This window comes from Salmo salar, unplaced genomic scaffold (assembly GCF_905237065.1).
Source record: "Salmo salar unplaced genomic scaffold, Ssal_v3.1, whole genome shotgun sequence".
NCBI lineage: Eukaryota > Metazoa > Chordata > Actinopteri > Salmoniformes > Salmonidae > Salmo > Salmo salar.
Window position 1 is genome coordinate 92,501 of NW_025548711.1, and position 21,640 is coordinate 114,140.

The window sequence follows — 21,640 nt, forward strand, 5'->3', positions numbered from 1 at the left end:
ACTGGGAGAGGTAGGTCTACATACTGGGAGAGGTAGTCTACATACTGGGAGAGGTAGTCTACATACTGGGAGAGGTTCACTGAGGTAGTCTACATACTGGGAGAGGTAGTCTACATACTGGGAGAGGTAGTCTACATACTGGGAGAGGTTCACTGAGGTAGTCTACATACTGGGAGAGGTAGTCTACATACTGGGAGAGGTAGTCTACATACTGGGAGAGGTTCAGTGGGAGGTAGTCTACATACTGGGAGAGGTAGTCTACATACTGGGAGAGGTTCACTGAGGTAGTCTACATACTGGGAGAGGTTCAGTGGGAGGTGGTCTACATACTGGGAGAGGTAGTCTACATACTGGGAGAGGTTCAGTGGGAGGTGGTCTACATACTGGGAGAGGTAGTCTACATACTGGGAGAGGTTCAGTGGGAGGTGGTCTACATACTGGGAGAGGTTCAGTGGGAGGTGGTCTAGTGCCCACCCAGGGTGGACTCTGACTGGTTGTCCTCCTGGTGTGGTCACATTATAAACCAATCACAGCTCTGCAGGCTTAGTGGTTCGGTCAGTTGAAACTGTGTCTGTATTGTCTGTTGCTTATTGTCGAGGTAGCTAGCTGAAACCGCGGTAGCCATGGTTACAGCTACGTTATGCAGCAGACGAGTCCCTCTGTGTCAGAAGCGGTGTCATCACTGGTCAGGGAACTGGCTGATGGCTCCCTGACTGCTTCCCATGCACTGTAACAAACCTGAATGAGCCCCCAGGGGGTGATGGGTAATGCTGATCACATGACAGAGGTGGTACCTATGATGTCAGAGTTCTGGTGTGGCTGGTCTGCGTTCCAGTTTAACCTCATAACGTCTCTCTCTCTCTCTCTCTCTCTCTCTCTGCTCTCTCTCTCTCTCTCTCTCTCTCTCTCTCTCTCTCGCTCTCTCTCTCTCTCGCTCTCTCTCTCTCTCGCTCTCTCTCTCTCTCTTTTCCTCCCCCAGGCGAGCGTTGAACCTGGGCATCCTGCGTGACCCGGGGTCGGAGGTGGAGGACCGTCAGTACCAGCTGGACCTGCAGTCCATCAACATCGGTACCGCCCAATGGGAGCAGCTCAAACCAGAGAAGGAGGGGTCTAAAGGGGGCGTGTCCACCGAGACAGAGAGGAACTCACAGAACCCTGCCCTGGAATGGAACATGGCCAGCAGGTAAACAACCAATCAGGGCAGACTACTGGGTACAACTAACCAATCAGGACAGACTACTGGGTACAACTAACCAATCAGGACAGACTACTGGGTACAACTAACCAATCAGGACAGACTACTGGGTACAACTAACCAATCAGGACAGACTACTGGGTACAACTAACCAATCAGGACAGACTACTGGGTACAACTAACCAATCAGGGCAGACTACTGGTTACAACTAACCAATCAGGACAGACTACTGGGTACAACTAACCAATCAGGACAGACTACTGGGTACAACTAACCAATCAGGACAGACTACTGGGTACAACTAACCAATCAGGACAGACTACTGGGTACACCTAACCAATCAGGACAGACTACTGGGTATAACTAACCAATCAGGACAGACTACTGGGTACACCTAACCAATCAGGGCAGACTATACAACTAACCAATCAGGACAGACTACTGGGTACAACTAACCAATCAGGGCAGACTACTGGGTACAACTAACCAATCAGGACAGAGTACTGGGTACAACTAACCAATCAGGGCAGACTACTGGGTACAACTAACCAATCAGGACAGACTACTGGGTACAACTAACCAATCAGGGCAGACTATACAACTAACCAATCAGGACAGACTACTGGGTACAACTAACCAATCAGGACAGACTACTGGGTACAACTAACCAATCAGGACAGACTACTGGGTACAACTAACCAATCAGGACATACTACTGGGTACACCTAACCAATCAGGACAGACTACTGGGTACACCTAACCAATCAGGACAGACTACTGGGTACACCTAACCAATCAGGGCAGACTATACAACTAACCAATCAGGACAGACTACTGGGTACAACTAACCAATCAGGACAGACTACTGGGTACAACTAACCAATCAGGACAGACTACTGGGTACAACTAACCAATCAGGACAGACTACTGGGTACACCTAACCAATCAGGGCAGACTATACAACTAACCAATCAGGACAGACTACTGGGTACAAACTAACCAATCAGGACAGACTACTGGGTACAACTAACCAATCAGGACAGACTACTGGGTACAACTAACCAATCAGGACAGACTACTGGGTACAACTAACCAATCAGGGCAGACTATACAATTAACCAATCAGGACAGACTACTGGGTACAACTAACCAATCAGGACAGACTACTGGGTACAACTAACCAATCAGGGCAGACTATACAACTAACCAATCAGGACAGACTACTGGGTACAACTAACCAATCAGGGCAGACTACTGGGTACAACTAACCAATCAGGACAGACTATACAACTAACCAATCAGGGCAGACTACTGGGTACAACTAACCAATCAGGACAGACTACTGGGTACAAACTAACCAATCAGGACAGACTACTGGGTACAACTAACCAATCAGGACAGACTACTGGGTACAACTAACCAATCAGGACAGACTACTGGGCACAACTAACCAATCAGGACAGACTACTACGTACAACTAACCAATCAGGACAGACTACTGGGTACAACTAACCAATCAGGGCAGACTACTGGGTACAACTAACCAATCAGGACAGACTACTGGGTACAAACTAACCAATCAGGGCAGACTACTGGGTACAACTAACCAATCAGGGCAGACTATACAACTAACCAATCAGGGCAGACTACTGGGTACAACTAACCAATCAGGACAGACTACTGGGTACAACTAACCAATCAGGGCAGACTACTGGGTACAAACTAACCAATCAGGGCAGACTACTGGGTACAACTAACCAATCAGGGCAGACTACTGGGTACAACTAACCAATCAGGACGTACTACTGGTTACAACTAACCAATCAGGAAGTACCTCACCACATCTTAGTACCAAGGTGGCCAATCATATCTGCACAGGGCCAGTGTGGGTGCAGGGTTTTGTCCCAGCCAAGCAGAAACACACCTGATTCTACCAGTCAGTAAATCTCTGAATCCTAGTGTTGTAACAGCTTGGTTGGCTGATCGCATCACATCCTGTCAGTCACTGTGGGACTCATCTGTCGGTCACTGAGCCTCGTTGGACCTCATCAACACTGCTGTTACCAATACATCTGATAGGAACATCTGATAGGAACATCTGACAGGATGTGATGCGATCAGCCAACCAAGCTGTTACAACACTAGGATTCAGAGATTTACTGACTGGTAGAATCAGGTGTGTTTCTGCTTGGCTGGGACAAAACCCTGCACCCACACTGGGGCTCTGGTCAAATGTAGTGCACTACTGGGTCCATAGGGCTCTGGTCAAATGTAGTGTACAACTGGGTCCATAGGGCTCTGGTCAAATGTAGTGTACAACTGGGTCCATAGGGCTCTGCTCAAATGTAGTGTACAACTGGGTCCATAGGGCTCTGGTCAAATGTAGTGTACAACTGGGTCCATAGGGCTCTGGTAAAATGTAGTGCACTACTGGGTCCATAGGGCTCTGGTCAAATGTAGTGCACTACTGGGTCCATAGGGCTCTGGTCAAATGTAGTGCACTACTGGGTCCATAGGGCTCTGGTCAAATGTAGTGCACAACTGGGTCCATAGGGCTCTGGTCAAATGTAGTGCACTACTGGGTCCATAGGGTTCTGGTCAAATGTAGTGCACTACTGGGTCCATAGGGCTCTGGTCAAATGTAGTGTACAACTGGGTCCATAGGGCTCTGGTAAAATGTAGTGCACTACTGGGTCCATAGGGCTCTGGTCAAATGTAGTGCACTACTGGGTCCATAGGGCTCTGGTCAAATGTAGTGCACTACTGGGTCCATAGGGCTCTGGTCAAATGTAGTGCACTACTGAGTCCATAGGGCTCTGGTCAAATGTAGTGCACTACTGGGTCCATAGGGCTCTGGTCAAATGTAGTGCACTACTGGGTCCATAGGGCTCTGGTCAAATGTAGTGCACTACTGGGTCCATAGGGCTCTGGTCAAATGTAGTGTACAACTGGGTCCATAGGGCTCTGGTCAAATGTAGTGCACTACTGGGTCCATAGGGCTCTGGTCAAATGTAGTGTACAACTGGGTCCATAGGGCTCTGGTCAAATGTAGTGCACTACTGGGTCCATAGGGCTCTGGTCAAATGTAGTGCACTACTGGGTCCATAGGGCTCTGGTCAAATGTAGTGTACAACTGGGTCCATAGGGCTCTGGTCAAATGTAGTGCACTACTGGGTCCATAGGGCTCTGGTCAAATGTAGTGCACTACTGGGTCCATAGGGCTCTGGTCAAATGTAGTGCACTACTGGGTCCATAGGGCTCTGGTCAAATGTAGTGCACTACTGGGTCCATAGGGCTCTGGTCAAATGTAGTGCACTACTGGGTCCATAGGGCTCTGGTCAAATGTAGTGCACTACTGAGTCCATAGGGCTCTGGTCAAATGTAGTGCACTACTGGGTCCATAGGGCTCTGGTCAAATGTAGTGCACTACTGGGTCCATAGGGCTCTGGTCAAATGTAGTGCACTACTGGGTCCATAGGGCTCTGGTGAAATGTAGTGCACTACATAGGGTATAGGGTACTATTTGGTTCCCTCCGGTCCATGCAGCTTTCCCAGACAGACTCATAATTATGAAGCCTGTCATGTTTTACAGAGAACCGGGAGCTAAAACCAGCAGACTGTTTACGGCCTGTTTGACTTGGCTGATTTTTTCAGCTGTGTTTTCAGAAGGACCCAGAAATCACCGCGTCACTGAGAGGAAAGCAGAGAGGAATTCCTGATGAGTTTCCTGGTGGAGGACACACACTGAGAGACACACTGAGAGAGACACACTGAGAGAGACACTGAGAGAGACACACTGAGAGACACACACTGAGAGACACACACTGAGAGAGACACACTGAGAGACACACACTGAGAGACACACACTGAGAGACACACACTGAGAGAGACACTGAGAGAGACACACTGAGAGACACACACTGAGAGACACACACTGAGAGAGACACACTGAGAGACACACTGAGAGACACACACTGAGAGACACACACTGAGAGAGAGACACTGAGAGAGACACACTGAGAGACACACACTGAGAGACACACACTGAGAGACACACACTGAGAGAGACACACTGAGAGACACACACTGAGAGACACACACTGAGAGACACACACTGAGAGAGACACACTGAGAGACACACACTGAGAGAGACACACTGAGAGACACACACTGAGAGAGACACACTGAGAGAGACACACACTGAGAGACACACACTGAGAGAGACACACACTGAGAGACACACACTGAGAGAGACACACTGAGCGACACACACTGAGAGACACACACTGAGAGACACACACTGAGAGAGACACACTGAGAGACACACACTGAGAGACACACACTGAGAGACACACACTGAGAGAGACACACTGAGAGACACACTGAGAGAGACACACTGAGAGACACACACTGAGAGAGACACACTGAGAGAGACACACAGAGACACACACTGAGAGACACACACTGAGAGACACACACTGAGAGAGACACACTGAGAGACACACACTGAGAGAGACACACTGAGAGACACACACTGAGAGAGACACACTGAGAGAGACACACTGAGAGAGACACACACTGAGAGACACACACTGAGAGACACACACTGAGAGACACACACTGAGAGACACACACAGAGACACACAGAGACACACACTGAGACACACACTGAGAGAGAGAGACACACTGAGAGACACACACTGAGAGACACACACTGAGAGACACACACTGAGAGACACACACAGAGACACACTGAGAGACACACACTGAGACACACACTGAGAGAGAGAGACACACTGAGAGACACACACTGAGAGACACACACTGAGAGAGACACACTGAGAGACACACTGAGACACACACACTGAGACACACACTGAGAGAGAGAGACACACTGAGAGACACACACACACTGAGAGACACACACACTGAGAGACACACACACACTGAGAGAAAGACACACTGAGAGACACACTGAGACACACACTGAGAGACACACACTGAGAGAGACACACACTGAGACACACACTGAGAGAGAGAGACACACTGAGAGACACACACACACTGAGAGGAAAGCAGAGAGCAATTCCTGATGAGTTTCCTGTCAGATAGAAATGGATTAGAATAGAGCAGCATAGCGCGTAACCATGGAGACACACACACGCTGAGAGACACACACACACAGAGAGAGACACACACACACACACACACTGAGAGACACACACACACACACTGAGAGACACACACACACACACACTGAGAGACACACACTGAGAGAGACACACACTGAGAGACACACACACAGAGAGAGAGAGAGACACACACAGAGACTGGGGGACAGAGACTGGAGGGACTGGGGGACAGAGACTGGAGGGACTGGAGGACAGATACTGAAGGAACAGAGACTGGAGGACAGAGACTGGAGGGACTGGAGGACAGAGACTGGAGGGACAGAGACTGGAGGACAGAGACTGGAGGGACTGGAGGACAGAGACTGGGGGACAGAGACTGGAGGGACTGGGGGACAGAGACTGGAGGGACTGGAGGACAGAGACTGGAGGGCAGAGACTGGAGGACAGAGACTGGAGGGACTGGAGGACAGAGACTGGAGGGCAGAGACTGGAGGACAGAGACTGGAGGGCAGAGACTGGAGGACAGAGACTGGAGGGACTGGAGGACAGAGACTGGAGGGACTGGAGGACAGAGACTGGAGGGACTGGAGGGCAGAGACTGGAGGGACTGGAGGGCAGAGACTGGAGGAACAGAGACTGGAGGAACAGACTGGAGGACAGAGACTGGAGGACAGAGACTGGAGGACAGGGACTGGAGGACAGAGACTGGAGGACAGAGACTGGAGGACAGAGACTGGAGGACAGAGACTGGAGGGACTGGAGGACAGAGACTGGAGGAACAGAGACTGAGGGGCAGAGACTGGAGGGACTGGAGGACAGAGACTGGAGGGCAGAGACTGGAGGGACTGGAGGACAGAGACTGGAGGGCAGAGACTGGAGGGCAGAGACTGGAGGACAGAGACTGGAGGGCAGAGACTGGAGGAACAGAGGCTGGAGGACAGAGACTGGAGGACAGAGACTGGAGGGCAGAGACTGGAGGACAGAGACTGGAGGAACAGAGGCTGGAGGAACAGAGACTGGAGGGCAGAGACTGGAGGGACTGGAGGACAGAGACTGGAGGGCAGAGACTGGAGGGACTGGAGGACAGAGACTGGAGGGCAGAGACTGGAGGGCAGAGACTGGAGGAACAGAGACTGGAGGAACAGAGACTGGAGGAACAGAGACTGGAGGAACAGATACTGGAGGGCAGAGACTGGAGGACAGAATCAAAGCTAGCTGTATGGTACTATATAGTCCAGGTTCCAGCTCAGCTAGCTGTATGGTACTATATAGTCCAGGTTCCAGCTCAGCTAGCTGTATGGTACTATATAGTCCAGGTTCTAGCTCAGCTAGCTGTATGGTACTATATAGTCCAGGTTCCAGCTCAGCTAGCTGTATGGTACTATATAGTCCAGGTTCCAGCTCAGCTAGCTGTATGGTACTATATAGTCCAGGTTCCAGCTCAGCTAGCTGTATGGTACTATATAGTCCAGGTTCTAGCTCAGCTAGCTGTATGGTACTATATAGTCCAGGTTCCAGCTCAGCTAGCTGTATGGTACTATATAGTCCAGGTTCCAGCTCAGCTAGCTGTATGGTACTATATAGTCCAGGTTCCAGCTCAGCTAGCTGTATGGTACTATATAGTCCAGGTTCCAGCTCAGCTAGCTGTATGGTACTATATAGTCCAGGTTCCAGCTCAGCTAGCTGTATGGTACTATATAGTCCAGGTTCCAGCTCAGCTAGCTGTATGGTACTATATAGTCCAGGTTCCAGCTCAGCTAGCTGTATGGTACTATATAGTCCAGGTTCCAGCTCAGCTAGCTGTATGGTACTATATAGTCCAGGTTCCAGCTCAGCTAGCTGTGGTACTATATAGTCCAGGTTCCAGCTCAGCTAGCTGTATGGTACTATATAGTCCAGGTTCCAGCTCAGCTAGCTGTATGGTACTATATAGTCCAGGTTCCAGCTCAGCTAGCTGTATGGTACTATATAGTCCAGGTTCCAGCTCAGCTAGCTGTATGGTACTATATAGTCCAGGTTCCAGCTCAGCTAGCTGTATGGTACTATATAGTCCAGGTTCCAGCTCAGCTAGCTGTATGGTACTATATAGTCCAGGTTCCAGCTCAGCTAGCTGTATGGTACTATATAGTCCAGGTTCCAGCTCAGCTAGCTGTATGGTACTATATAGTCCAGGTTCCAGCTCAGCTAGCTGTATGGTACTATATAGTCCAGGTTCCAGCTCAGCTAGCTGTATGGTACTATATAGTCCAGGTTCCAGCTCAGCTAGCTGTATGGTACTATATAGTCCAGGTTCCAGCTCAGCTAGCTGTATGGTACTATATAGTCCAGGTTCCAGCTCAGCTAGCTGTATGGTACTATATAGTCCAGGTTCCAGCTCAGCTAGCTGTATGGTACTATATAGTCCAGGTTCCAGCTCAGCTAGCTGTATGGTACTATATAGTCCAGGTTCCAGCTCAGCTAGCTGTATGGTACTATATAGTCCAGGTTCCAGCTCAGCTAGCTGTATGGTACTATATAGTCCAGGTTCCAGCTCAGCTAGCTGTATGGTACTATATAGTCCAGGTTCCAGCTCAGCTAGCTGTATGGTACTATATAGTCCAGGTTCCAGCTCAGCTAGCTGTATGGTACTATATAGTCCAGGTTCCAGCTCAGCTAGCTGTATGGTACTATATAGTCCAGGTTCCAGCTCAGCTAGCTGTATGGTACTATATAGTCCAGGTTCCAGCTCAGCTAGCTGTATGGTACTATATAGTCCAGGTTCCAGCTCAGCTAGCTGTATGGTACTATATAGTCCAGGTTCCAGCTCAGCTAGCTGTATGGTACTATATAGTCCAGGTTCCAGCTCAGCTAGCTGTATGGTACTATATAGTCCAGGTTCCAGCTCAGCTAGCTGTATGGTACTATATAGTCCAGGTTCCAGCTCAGCTAGCTGTATGGTACTATATAGTCCAGGTTCCAGCTCAGCTAGCTGTATGGTACTATATAGTCCAGGTTCCAGCTCAGCTAGCTGTATGGTACTATATAGTCCAGGTTCCAGCTCAGCTAGCTGTATGGTACTATATAGTCCAGGTTCCAGCTCAGCTAGCTGTATGGTACTATATAGTCCAGGTTCCAGCTCAGCTAGCTGTATGGTACTATATAGTCCAGGTTCCAGCTCAGCTAGCTGTATGGTACTATATAGTCCAGGTTCCAGCTCAGCTAGCTGTATGGTACTATATAGTCCAGGTTCCAGCTCAGCTAGCTGTATGGTACTATATAGTCCAGGTTCCAGCTCAGCTAGCTGTATGGTACTATATAGTCCAGGTTCCAGCTCAGCTAGCTGTATGGTACTATATAGTCCAGGTTCCAGCTCAGCTAGCTGTATGGTACTATATAGTCCAGGTTCCAGCTCAGCTAGCTGTATGGTACTATATAGTCCAGGTTCCAGCTCAGCTAGCTGTATGGTACTATATAGTCCAGGTTCCAGCTCAGCTAGCTGTATGGTACTATATAGTCCAGGTTCCAGCTCAGCTAGCTGTATGGTACTATATAGTCCAGGTTCCAGCTCAGCTAGCTGTATGGTACTATATAGTCCAGGTTCCAGCTCAGCTAGCTGTATGGTACTATATAGTCCAGGTTCCAGCTCAGCTAGCTGTATGGTACTATATAGTCCAGGTTCCAGCTCAGCTAGCTGTATGGTACTATATAGTCCAGGTTCCAGCTCAGCTAGCTGTATGGTACTATATAGTCCAGGTTCCAGCTCAGCTAGCTGTATGGTACTATATAGTCCAGGTTCCAGCTCAGCTAGCTGTATGGTACTATATAGTCCAGGTTCCAGCTCAGCTAGCTGTATGGTACTATATAGTCCAGGTTCCAGCTCAGCTAGCTGTATGGTACTATATAGTCCAGGTTCCAGCTCAGCTAGCTGTATGGTACTATATAGTCCAGGTTCCAGCTCAGCTAGCTGTATGGTACTATATAGTCCAGGTTCCAGCTCAGCTAGCTGTATGGTACTATATAGTCCAGGTTCCAGCTCAGCTAGCTGTATGGTACTATATAGTCCAGGTTCCAGCTCAGCTAGCTGTATGGTACTATATAGTCCAGGTTCCAGCTCAGCTAGCTGTATGGTACTATATAGTCCAGGTTCCAGCTCAGCTAGCTGTATGGTACTATATAGTCCAGGTTCCAGCTCAGCTAGCTGTATGGTACTATATAGTCCAGGTTCCAGCTCAGCTAGCTGTATGGTACTATATAGTCCAGGTTCCAGCTCAGCTAGCTGTATGGTACTATATAGTCCAGGTTCCAGCTCAGCTAGCTGTATGGTACTATATAGTCCAGGTTCCAGCTCAGCTAGCTGTATGGTACTATATAGTCCAGGTTCCAGCTCAGCTAGCTGTATGGTACTATATAGTCCAGGTTCCAGCTCAGCTAGCTGTATGGTACTATATAGTCCAGGTTCCAGCTCAGCTAGCTGTATGGTACTATATAGTCCAGGTTCCAGCTCAGCTAGCTGTATGGTACTATATAGTCCAGGTTCCAGCTCAGCTAGCTGTATGGTACTATATAGTCCAGGTTCCAGCTCAGCTAGCTGTATGGTACTATATAGTCCAGGTTCCAGCTCAGCTAGCTGTATGGTACTATATAGTCCAGGTTCCAGCTCAGCTAGCTGTATGGTACTATATAGTCCAGGTTCCAGCTCAGCTAGCTGTATGGTACTATATAGTCCAGGTTCCAGCTCAGCTAGCTGTATGGTACTATATAGTCCAGGTTCCAGCTCAGCTAGCTGTATGGTACTATATAGTCCAGGTTCCAGCTCAGCTAGCTGTATGGTACTATATAGTCCAGGTTCCAGCTCAGCTAGCTGTATGGTACTATATAGTCCAGGTTTAGTGAAGTAGCAAACACACTGTAACCCGTTGTGACAGACCACTTCCAGAGGCCACACCTCTCCCTCCCTCCTTCCCTCCCTCTCCTCCCTCCCCTCCCTCCCTACCCTCTCCCTCCTTCCCTCCCTCTCCTCCATCCCTCCCTCCCCTCCCTCCCCTCCCTCCCTCTCCTTCCTCTCCTCCTTCCCCTCCCTCCCCTCACCTCCCTCCCTCCCTCCCTCCCTCTCCTCCCTCCCTCCTTCCCTCCCTCTCCTCCATCTCTTCCCTCCCTCCCCTCCCTCCCTCCCCTCTCCCTCCCTCCTTCCCTCCCTCTCCTCCATCCCTCCCTCCCTCCCCTCTCCTTCCTCTCCTCCTTCCCCTCCCTCCCTCCCCTCTCCTCCCTCCCTCCCCCCCGTCCTCCCTCCCTCCCACCCTCTTCTCCCTCCATCTTTCCCTCTCCTCCCTCCCTCTCCTCCCTCCCTCTCCTCCCTCCCTCCTTCCCTCCCTCTCCTCCATCTCTCCCCTCCCTCCCTCTCCTCCCTCCCTCTCCTCCCTCCCTCCTTCCCTCCCTCTCCTCCCTCCCTCCTTCCCTCCCTCTCCTCCCTCCCTCACCTCCCTCCCTCCCTCTCCTCCCTCCCTCTCCTCCCTCCCTCCTTCCCTCCCTCTCCTCCCTCCCTCCTTCCCTCCCTCTCCTCCATCTCTCCCCTCCCTCCCCTCGCTGGCGTTTTCTCTTCAGTAGCAGGTTAGTAGTGAGAACACACTGCGTTAGTTTCCTGAGGTTTCAGAGGAACTTCCAGCCACATCAGTCTGCTGACAGGAAGTGTCTCTGTGATACTGGAGGACACCAGGGTTAGGACAGGAAGTGTCTCTGTGGTACTGGAGGACACCAGGGTTAGGACAGGAAGTGTCTCTGTGGTACTGGAGGACACCAGGGTTAGAACAGGAAGTGTCTCTGTGGTACTGGAGGACACCAGGGTCAGGACAGGAAGTGTCTCTGTGGTACTGGAGGAAACCAGGGTTAGAACAGGAAGTGTCTCTGTGGTACTGGAGGACACCAGGGTTATGACAGGAAGTGTCTCTGTGGTACTGGAGGACACCAGGCTTAGAACAGGAAGTGTCTCTGTGGTACTGGAGGAAACCAGGGTCAGGACAGGAAGTGTCTCTGTGGTACTGGAGGAAACCAGGGTCAGGACAGGAAGTGTCTCTGTGATACTGGAGGACACCAGGGTTAGAACAGGAAGTGTCTCTGTGATACTGGAGGACACCAGGGTTAGGACAGGAAGTGTCTCTGTGGTACTGGAGGACACCAGGGTTAGGACAGGAAGTGTCTCTGTGATACTGGAGGCCACCAGGGTTAGGACAGGAAGTGTCTCTGTGGTACTGGACGACACCAGGGTTAGAACAGGAAGTGTCTCTTTGATACTGGAGGAAACCAGGGTTAGGACAGGAAGTGTCTCTGTGATACTGGAGGACACCAGGGTTAGGACAGGAAGTGTCTCTCTGATACTGGAGGAAACCAGGGTTAGGACAGGAAGTGTCTCTCTGATACTGGAGGAAACCAGGGTTAGGACAGGAGATGTTAGGGTCTGTTGACCAAGGAAAGACTCGGTGTTGGGAAGTATTTCAGGAGAGTTGGGAAGCATTGAAGCGGTGAACTTTCCACCTTCGTTCTGTGGCGCTGAATTCCCCTCTTTCTGTTCACACTGCTGAGCTCTGTGTGATCCATAACCCACACAGATAAACCGTGGTGGGAAAAGTCCCGTATTGTCATACTTGAGTCAAAGTAAAGATGCCTTTTAATAGAAAATGACTCAAGTAAAAGTGAAAGTCACCCAGTATCAAAAATAAATGTGTTTTTCTAAAATAACCTTAAAGTACAAGTTTAAATCATTTCCAATTCCTTATTTTAAGAAAACCAGACGGCACCATTTTACATTAAAACCGTTTTACGGATAGCCAGGGGCACGCTCCATCACTCAGACAATACTTAGGGACGACCAGGGATGTTCTCTGTTTAGTGAGTCCTTCAGATCAGAGGCAGTAGGGATGACCAGGGATGTTCTCTGTTTAGTGAGTCCTCCAGATCAGAGGCAGTAGGGATGACCAGGGATGTTCTCTGTTTAGTGAGTCCTCCAGATCAGAGGCAGTAGGGACGACCAGGGATGTTCTCTGTTTAGTGAGTCCTCCAGATCAGAGGCAGTAGGGATGACCAGGGATGTTCTCTGTTTAGTGAGTCCTCCAGATCAGAGGCAGTAGGGATGACCAGGGATGTTCTCTGTTTAGTGAGTCCTCCAGATCAGAGGCAGTAGGGATGACCAGGGATGTTCTCTGTTTAGTGAGTCCTCCAGATCAGAGGCAGTAGGGATGACCAGGGATGTTCTCTGTTTAGTGAGTCCTCCAGATCAGAGGCAGTAGGGATGACCAGGGATGTTCTCTGTTTAGTGAGTCCTCCAGATCAGAGGCAGTAGGGATGACCAGGGATGTTCTCTGTTTAGTGAGTCCTCCAGATCAGAGGCAGTAGGGATGACCAGGGATGTTCTCTGTTTAGTGAGTCCTCCAGATCAGAGGCAGTAGGGACGACCAGGGATGTTCTCTGTTTAGTGAGTCCTCCAGATCAGAGACAGTAGGGATGACCAGGGATGTTCTCTGTTTAGTGAGTCCTCCAGATCAGAGGCAGTAGGGATGACCAGGGATGTTCTCTGTTTAGTGAGTCCTCCAGATCAGAGGCAGTAGGGATGACCAGGGATGTTCTCTGTTTAGGTAGTCCTCCAGATCAGAGGCAGTAGGGATGACCAGGGATGTTCTCTGTTTAGTGAGTCCTCCAGATCAGAGGCGGTAGGGATGACCAGGGATGTTCTCTGTTTAGTGAGTCCTCCAGATCAGAGGCAGTAGGGATGACCAGGGATGTTCTCTTGATAAGTGTGTGAATTGGACCATTTTACTGTCCTGCTAAACATTCAAAATGTAACAAGTACTTTTGGGGGTCAGGGAAAATGTATGGAGTAAAAAGTACATTATTTTCTTTACGAATGTAGTGAAGTAATTGTAAATAGGAAAGTAAAGTACAGATACCCCAAAAACGAGTTAAGTAGTACTTTAAAGTATATATTTAAAGTACTTTACACCATTGCTGATATACTGTACATACACACATAGACTGGCTCTGCCCTGGGCCTCTGAGGCCTAGTGGGCGGTTGGTAAACCGAGCCGGTTCTCTCTCTCTCTCTCTCTCTCTCTCTCTCTCTCTCTCTCTCTTTTCTCTTTTCTCTCTCTGCCTCTCCCTCTCTCTCTCTCTCTCTCTCTCTCTCTCTCTCTCTCTCTCTCTCTCTCTCTCTCTGTCTCTCTCTCTCTCTCTCTGTCTCTCTCTCTCTCTCTCTCTCTCTCTCTGTGGTGACGGATGACACCTGTCCCATGCAACGGGACACTCACTGTTTCACTGTAAACTCAGAAGGAGATTACCCAGAACCTCAAGGACCCTCTGTCTCCCAGATCATTCCACCTCCTCAGAAATCAGCCCACTCAAAGTAACTCTCAGAGGAACACTGATCTGGCCTCCCCCCCTGAGGATACTGGGTAATACACTATGAATGGCAGAAGTGTACTGTAGGCCACCTAGAACCCGTTCTGCTGTAATCCTACTGGCTGTGTAGAAATATCGGACCCTACTGCTGTTTGATTGTTTTAATAGCCTCAGCAGATGTGGCAATTAGCACCGTGCTCTATAGATCACTTGTATATTTGCTTTACTGCTAACAAATGTTTCCCACAAATATGACTTGATTTGTTGGAATGAACATTAACGAAATGGGAGTAAAGGTTTGTTGTTTTTAAACGATCTTAAGTTTAGGCCTTGTGTGTTTACAATTAAGGGGTGTTTCTTTAATAAGGGGGCTTGTCAAATAACATCTCACTCCTCTTTTAAACTCTCTGTCTAGATTCCCTGCTACCCAGTATATAGATACCCAGTTACAGACATATTCCACAGGTTGGACCCTGTGAAGTGTCTTTTGTAGTGAAGTGTGTGGTATTGTACAGGTCAGTTTCAGGACCCTGGTTTGAACCAGGCAGTGAGAGAGTGTGAAAACGTGAATCTGTTTGTCAGCCAAGATAAAACTATACTGAAGGTGTTTCCACTGCTGTTGACCAAAGACTGAGGAGACTAAAATATTCACTCAGCTATAGACTGTACTGCTGACAGCCATGAGAAGAGATTAAAGATGGCCAACCCAGTGTGGGATTAAAGATGGCCAACACAGTGTGGGATTAAAGATGGCTAACCCAGTGTGGGATTAAAGATGGCCAACCCAGTGTGTGATTAAAGATGGCCAATCCAGTGTGTGATTAAAGATGGCCAATCCAGTGTGTGATTAAAGATGGCCAACACAGTGTGGGATTAAAGATGGCCAACCCAGTGTGGGATTAAAGATGGCTAACCCAGTGTGGGATTAAAGATGGCCAACCCAGTGTGGGATTAAAGATGGCCAACCCAGTGTGTGATTAAAGATGGCCAACCCAGTGTGTGATTAAAGATGGCCAACCCAGTGTGGGATTAAAGATGGCCAACCCAGTGTGGGATTAAAGATGGCCAATCCAGTGTGGGATTAAAGATGGCCAACCCAGTGTGTGATTAAAGATGGCCAACCCAGTGTGGGATTAAAGATGGCTAACCCAGTGTGGGATTAAAGATGGCTAACCCAGTGTGGGATTAAAGATGGCCAACCCAGTGTGGGATTAAAGATGGCCAACCCAGTGTGGGATTAAAGATGGCCAATCCAGTGTGGGATTAAAGATGGCCAACCCAGTGTGTGATTAAAGATGGCCAATCCAGTGTGGGATTAAAGATGGCTAACCCAGTGTGGGATTAAAGATGGCCAATCCAGTGTGGGATTAAAGATGGCCAACCCAGTGTGTGATTAGTGAATAAAGATGGCCAACCCAGTGTGGGATTAAAGATGGCCAACCCAGTGTGGGATTAAAGATGGCCAACCCAGTGTGGGATTAAAGATGGCCAATCCAGTGTGGGATTAAAGATGGCCAACCCAGTGTGGGATTAAAGATGGCCAACCCAGTGTGGGATTAAAGATGGCTAACCCAGTGTGGGATTAAAGATGGCCAACCCAGTGTGGGATTAAAGATGGCCAACCCAGTGTGGGATTAAAGATGGCCAACCCAGTGTGGGATTAAAGATGGCCAACCCAGTGTGTGATTAGTGATTGAAGATGGCCAACCCAGTGTGGGATTAAAGATGGCCAACCCAGTGTGGGATTAAAGATGGCCAACCCAGTGTGGGATTAAAGATGGCCAACCCAGTGTGGGATTAAAGATGGCTAACCCAGTGTGGGATTAAAGATGGCCAACCCAGTGTGGGATTAAAGATGGCCAACCCAGTGTGGGATTAAAGATGGCCAATCCAGTGTGTGATTAAAGATGGCCAACCCAGTGTGTGATTAAAGATGGCCAACCCAGTGTGGGATTAAAGATGGCCAACCCAGTGTGGGATTAAAGATGGCCAACCCAGTGTGGGATTAAAGATGGCCAACCCAGTGTGGGATTAAAGATGGCCAACCCAGTGTGGGATTAAAGATGACCCCTGACCCCCATCCGGACTGACTTCTATGTTAATACACTGAGTGTACAGAACATTACCATAGACATAGCCTGACCAGGTGAATCCAGGTGAATCCAGGTGAATGCTTTGATCCCTTATTGATGTTAAATCCACTTCAATCAGTGCAGATGAAGGGTGGAACACTTTGGACACTTTGTAGAGTTCATGATGCGCTGACAAGTTGAGGCTGTTCTGAAGGAAAAAGGGGCAGGGTGCAACTCAGCATTAGCGATCCTATTAATATACGGTATATTATAACAGTTAATGTCTATGTTCCCAGTACCAGGAGACACCAGGAGAGGAGAGCCATCCTAACCCCCATCCTGACTTCTCTCTCTGTTCCTCCTCCTCTTCCTCCTCTTCCTCCCCCCCCCCAGTATCAGGAGACACCAGGAGAGAGGGCCATCCTAACCCCCATCCTGACTTCTCTCTCTGTTCCTCCTCCTCTTCCTCCTCTTCCTCCCCCCAGTACCAGGAGACACCAGGAGAGGAGAGCCATCCTAACCCCCATCCTGACTTCTCTCTCTGTTCCTCCTCCTCTTCCTCCTCTTCCTCCCCCCAGTATCAGGAGACACCAGGAGAGGAGGGCCATCCTAACCCCCATCCTGACTTCTCTCTCTGTTCCTCCTCCTCTTCCTCCCCCCCAGTATCAGGAGACACCAGGAGAGGAGAGCCATCCTAACCCCCATCCTGACTTCTCTCTCTGTTCCTCCTCCTCTTCCTCCTCTTCCTCCCCCAGACCAGGAGACACCAGGAGAGGAGAGCCATCCTAACCCCCATCCTGACTTCTCTCTCTGTTCCTCCTCCTCTTCCTCCCCCCAGTATCAGGAGACACCAGGAGAGAAGAGCCATCCTAACCCCCATCCTGACTGACTTCTCTGTCAGAGTGACAGCAGCACCTGCCATCATATTCAGCAAGCCCAGATCCCCTGACAACAGACAAGTGGAGGTTAGTACGAGATACCATTAACCCAGAACCTTTACGGTGAGGTTTTAACATTAACCCAGAACCTTTACGGTGAGGTTTTAACATGAACCCAGAACCTTTACGGTGAGGTTTTAACATTAACCCAGAACATTTACGGTGAGGTTTTAACATTAACCCAGAACCTTTACGGTGAGGTTTTAACATTAACCCAGAACCTTTACGGTGAGGTTTTAACATTAACCCAGAACCTTTACGGTGAGGTTTTAACATGAACCCAGAACCTTTACGGTGAGGTTTTAACATTAACCCAGAACCTTTACGGTGAGGTTTTAACATGAACCCAGAACCTTTACGGTGAGGTTTTAACATTAACCCAGAACCTTTACGGTGAGGTTTTAACATTAACCCAGAATCTTTATAGTGAGGTTTTAACATTAACCCAGAACCTTTACGGTGAGGTTTTAACATTAACCCAGAACCTTTACGGTGAGGTTTTAACATTAACCCAGAACCTTTACGGTGAGGTTTTAACATTAACCCAGAACCTTTACGGTGAGGTTTTAACATTAACCCAGAACCTTTACGGTGAGGTTTTAACATTAACCCAGAACCTTTACGGTGAGGTTTTAACATTAACCCAGAACCTTTACCCTGAGGTTATAACATTAACCCAGAACATTTACACTGAGGTTATAACATTAACCGACAAATCAAATGACTTATTCATGTAAAGAAACGGTCTGATATCAGACTGTTAGTTCAGACCTCTAGGAGACATGGGGGACAAACGGTTCAGACCTCTCGGAGACATGGTGGACAAACGGTTCAGACCTCTAGGAGACATGGTGGACAAACGGTTCAGACCTCTAGGGGACATGGTGGACAAACGGTTCAGACCTCTAGGAGACATGGGGGACAAACGGTTCAGACCTCTAGGAGACATGGTGGACAAACGGTTCAGACCTCTAGGAGACATGGTGGACAAACGGTTCAGACCTCTAGGGGACATGGTGGACAAACGGTTCAGACCTCTAGGAGACATGGTGGACAAACGGTTCAGACCTCTAGGAGACATGGGGGACAAACGGTTCAGACCTCTAGGAGACATGGTGGACAAACGGTTCAGACCTCTAGGGGACATGGTGGACAAACGGTTCAGACCTCTAGGGGACATGGTGGACAAACGGTTCAGACCTCTAGGAGACATGGGGGACAAACGGTTCAGACCTCTAGGGGACATGGGGGACAAACGGTTCAGACCTCTAGGGGACATGGTGGACAAACGGTTCAGACCTCTAGGAGACATGGGGGACAAACGGTTCAGACCTCTAGGGGACATGGGGGACAAACGGTTCAGACCTCTAGGGGACATGGGGGGACAAACGGTTCAGACCTCTAGGGGACATGGTGGACAAACGGTTCAGACCTCTAGGAGACATGGTGGACAAACGGTTCAGACCTCTTGGAGACACGGTGGACAAACGGTTCAGACCTCTAGGAGACATGGTGGACAAACGGTTCAGACCTCTAGGGGACACGGTGGACAAACGGTTCAGACCTCTAGGGGACATGGGGGACAAACGGTTCAGACCTCTAGGGGACATGGGGGACAAACGGTTCAGACCTCTAGGGGACATGATGGACAAACGGTTCAGACCTCTATGAGACATGGTGGACAAACGGTTCAGACCTCTAGGAGACATGGTGGACAAACGGTTCAGACCTCTAGGAGACATGGTGGACAAACGGTTCAGACCTCTAGGGGACATGGTGGACAAACGGTTCAGACCTCTAGGAGACATGGTGGACAAATGGTTCAGACCTCTAGGGGACATGATGGACAAACGGTTCAGACCTCTAGGAGACATGGTGGACAAACGGTTCAGACCTCTAGGAGACATGGTGGACAAACGGTTCAGACCTCTAGGGGACATGGTGGACAAACGGTTCAGACCTCTAGGAGACATGGTGGACAAACGGTTCAGACCTCTAGGGGACATGGGGGACAAACGGTTCAGACCTCTAGGGGACATGGGGGACAAACGGTTCAGACCTCTAGGGGACATGGGGGACAAACGGTTTAGACCTCTAGGGGACATGGGGGACAAACGGTTCAGACCTCTAGGGGACATGGGGGACAAACGGTTCAGACCTCTAGGGGACATGGGGGACAAACGGTTCAGACCTCTAGGGGACATGGGGGACAAACGGTTCAGACCTCTAGGGGACATGGGGGACAAACGGTTCAGACCTCTAAGGGACATGGGGGACAAATGGTTCAGACCTCTAGGAGACATGGTGGACAAACGGTTCAGACCTCTAGGAGACATGGTGGACAAACGGTTCAGACCTCTAGGGGACATGGTGGACAAACGGTTCAGACCTCTAGGAGACATGGTGGACAAACGATTCAGACCTCTAGGGGACATGGTGGACAAACGGTTCAGACCTCTAGGGGACATGGTGGACAAACGGTTCAGACCTCTAGGAGACATAGTGGACAAACGGTTCAGACCTCTAGGGGACATGGTGGACAAACGGTTCAGACCTCTAGGAGACATGGTGGACAAACGGTTCAGACCTCTAGGAGACATGGTGGACAAACGGTTCAGACCTCTAGGGGACATGGTGGACAAACGGTTCAGACCTCTAGGAGACATGGTGGACAAACGGTTCAGACCTCTAGGAGACATGGTGGACAAACGGTTCAGACCTCTAGGAGACATGGTGGACAAACGGTTCAGACCTCTAGGAGACATGGTGGACAAACGGTTCAGACCTCTAGGAGACATGGTGGACAAACGGTTCAGACCTCTAGGGGACATGGTGGACAAGCGGTTCAGACCACTAGGGGACATGGTGGACAAACGGTGAATCCAATCCAATTCTCCTCTCAGTAATAGATTGTCAGTACCTCCTCCCATCCTAGGAGTCTTAAGGTGTTCGATACCAATGTATCTCAGAACCATAATGTTGTGACGAGCCTCTATGAAATGCTCAGCCACAGGGTTTCTCTGGTCAGGGTTCCTGATATTACTGCTGTGTTCTGTTATCCTTGTCTCTCTCTCTCTCTCTCTCTCTCTCTCTCTCTCTCTCTCTCTCTCTGTCTCTCTCTCTCTCTCTCTCTCTCTCTCTCTCTCTCTCTCTCTCTCTCTCTCTCTCTCTCTCTCTCTCTCTCTCTCTCTCTGTCTCTCCCTCTCTCTCTCTCTCTCTCTCTCTCTCTCTCTCTCTCTCTCTCTCTCTGTCCCTACAGGAAGTGATGGTGTTTATATTGTCTCTCTCTCTCTCTCTCTCTCTCTGTCCCAACAGGAAGTGATGGTGTTTATATTGTCTCTCTCTCTCTGTCCCAACAGGAAGTGATGGTGTTTATATTGTCTCTCTGTCCCAACAGGAAGTGATGGTGTGTGGTCACTCCCTGGAGGTGAATGTAACATCTAGTCTGGAGTTCTACCTCAGTGTGGCCCAGGTCCACCTGCTGCAGCGGCTGTTCCAAGCCAACATGGTGGAAGGACAGGCCCCAGAGAAGACCAGCCAGGTGAGAGACAGAGAGAGAGAGAGAGAGAGAGAGATAGTCACATCCGTACTCAGGTAAACAAAGTCTTCTGTGTCCCATTGCTGGGCAAGTTAGACACCGAACGTGTCACATGCAAACCAACAACAGGTGAAGAGGTCAAAGTAACACAGCAATACATTTAATAAGGCTGAGGGGGGTCACAGGGGGGTCACAGGGGGGTCACAGCATCCTTGTTATCACTGACATGTTCCTATACTGCCAGAAACAAATATCCTCTGTTTCCTGCTATTCTAATGTGTTGTCCTGATCTTATCTCTGAGATTCACAGCTTCACTTGTCCCAAATCAAATCGCATATTCGTCACGTGCTTCATAAACAACAGGGTGTAGACTAACAGCGAAATAGTTACTTATGAGTC

General features: G+C 49.4%; 1 protein-coding gene across 1 annotated transcript in view; it reads left to right on the forward strand.

Moving 5' to 3' along the window:
• The window catches only part of LOC106592259 (vacuolar protein sorting-associated protein 13B), a gene marked incomplete at its 5' end in the record, with an annotated part of 99,780 nt that extends 78,400 nt beyond the window's left edge, over window positions 1-21,380 (forward strand). The window contains 3 exon segments of the mRNA XM_045712672.1: window positions 980-1,183; window positions 17,603-17,729; window positions 21,100-21,380. Of these exon segments, the coding sequence (XP_045568628.1) occupies window positions 980-1,183; window positions 17,603-17,729; window positions 21,100-21,300 (532 nt within the window).
• Between the last annotated feature and the right edge of the window lie 260 nt (window positions 21,381-21,640).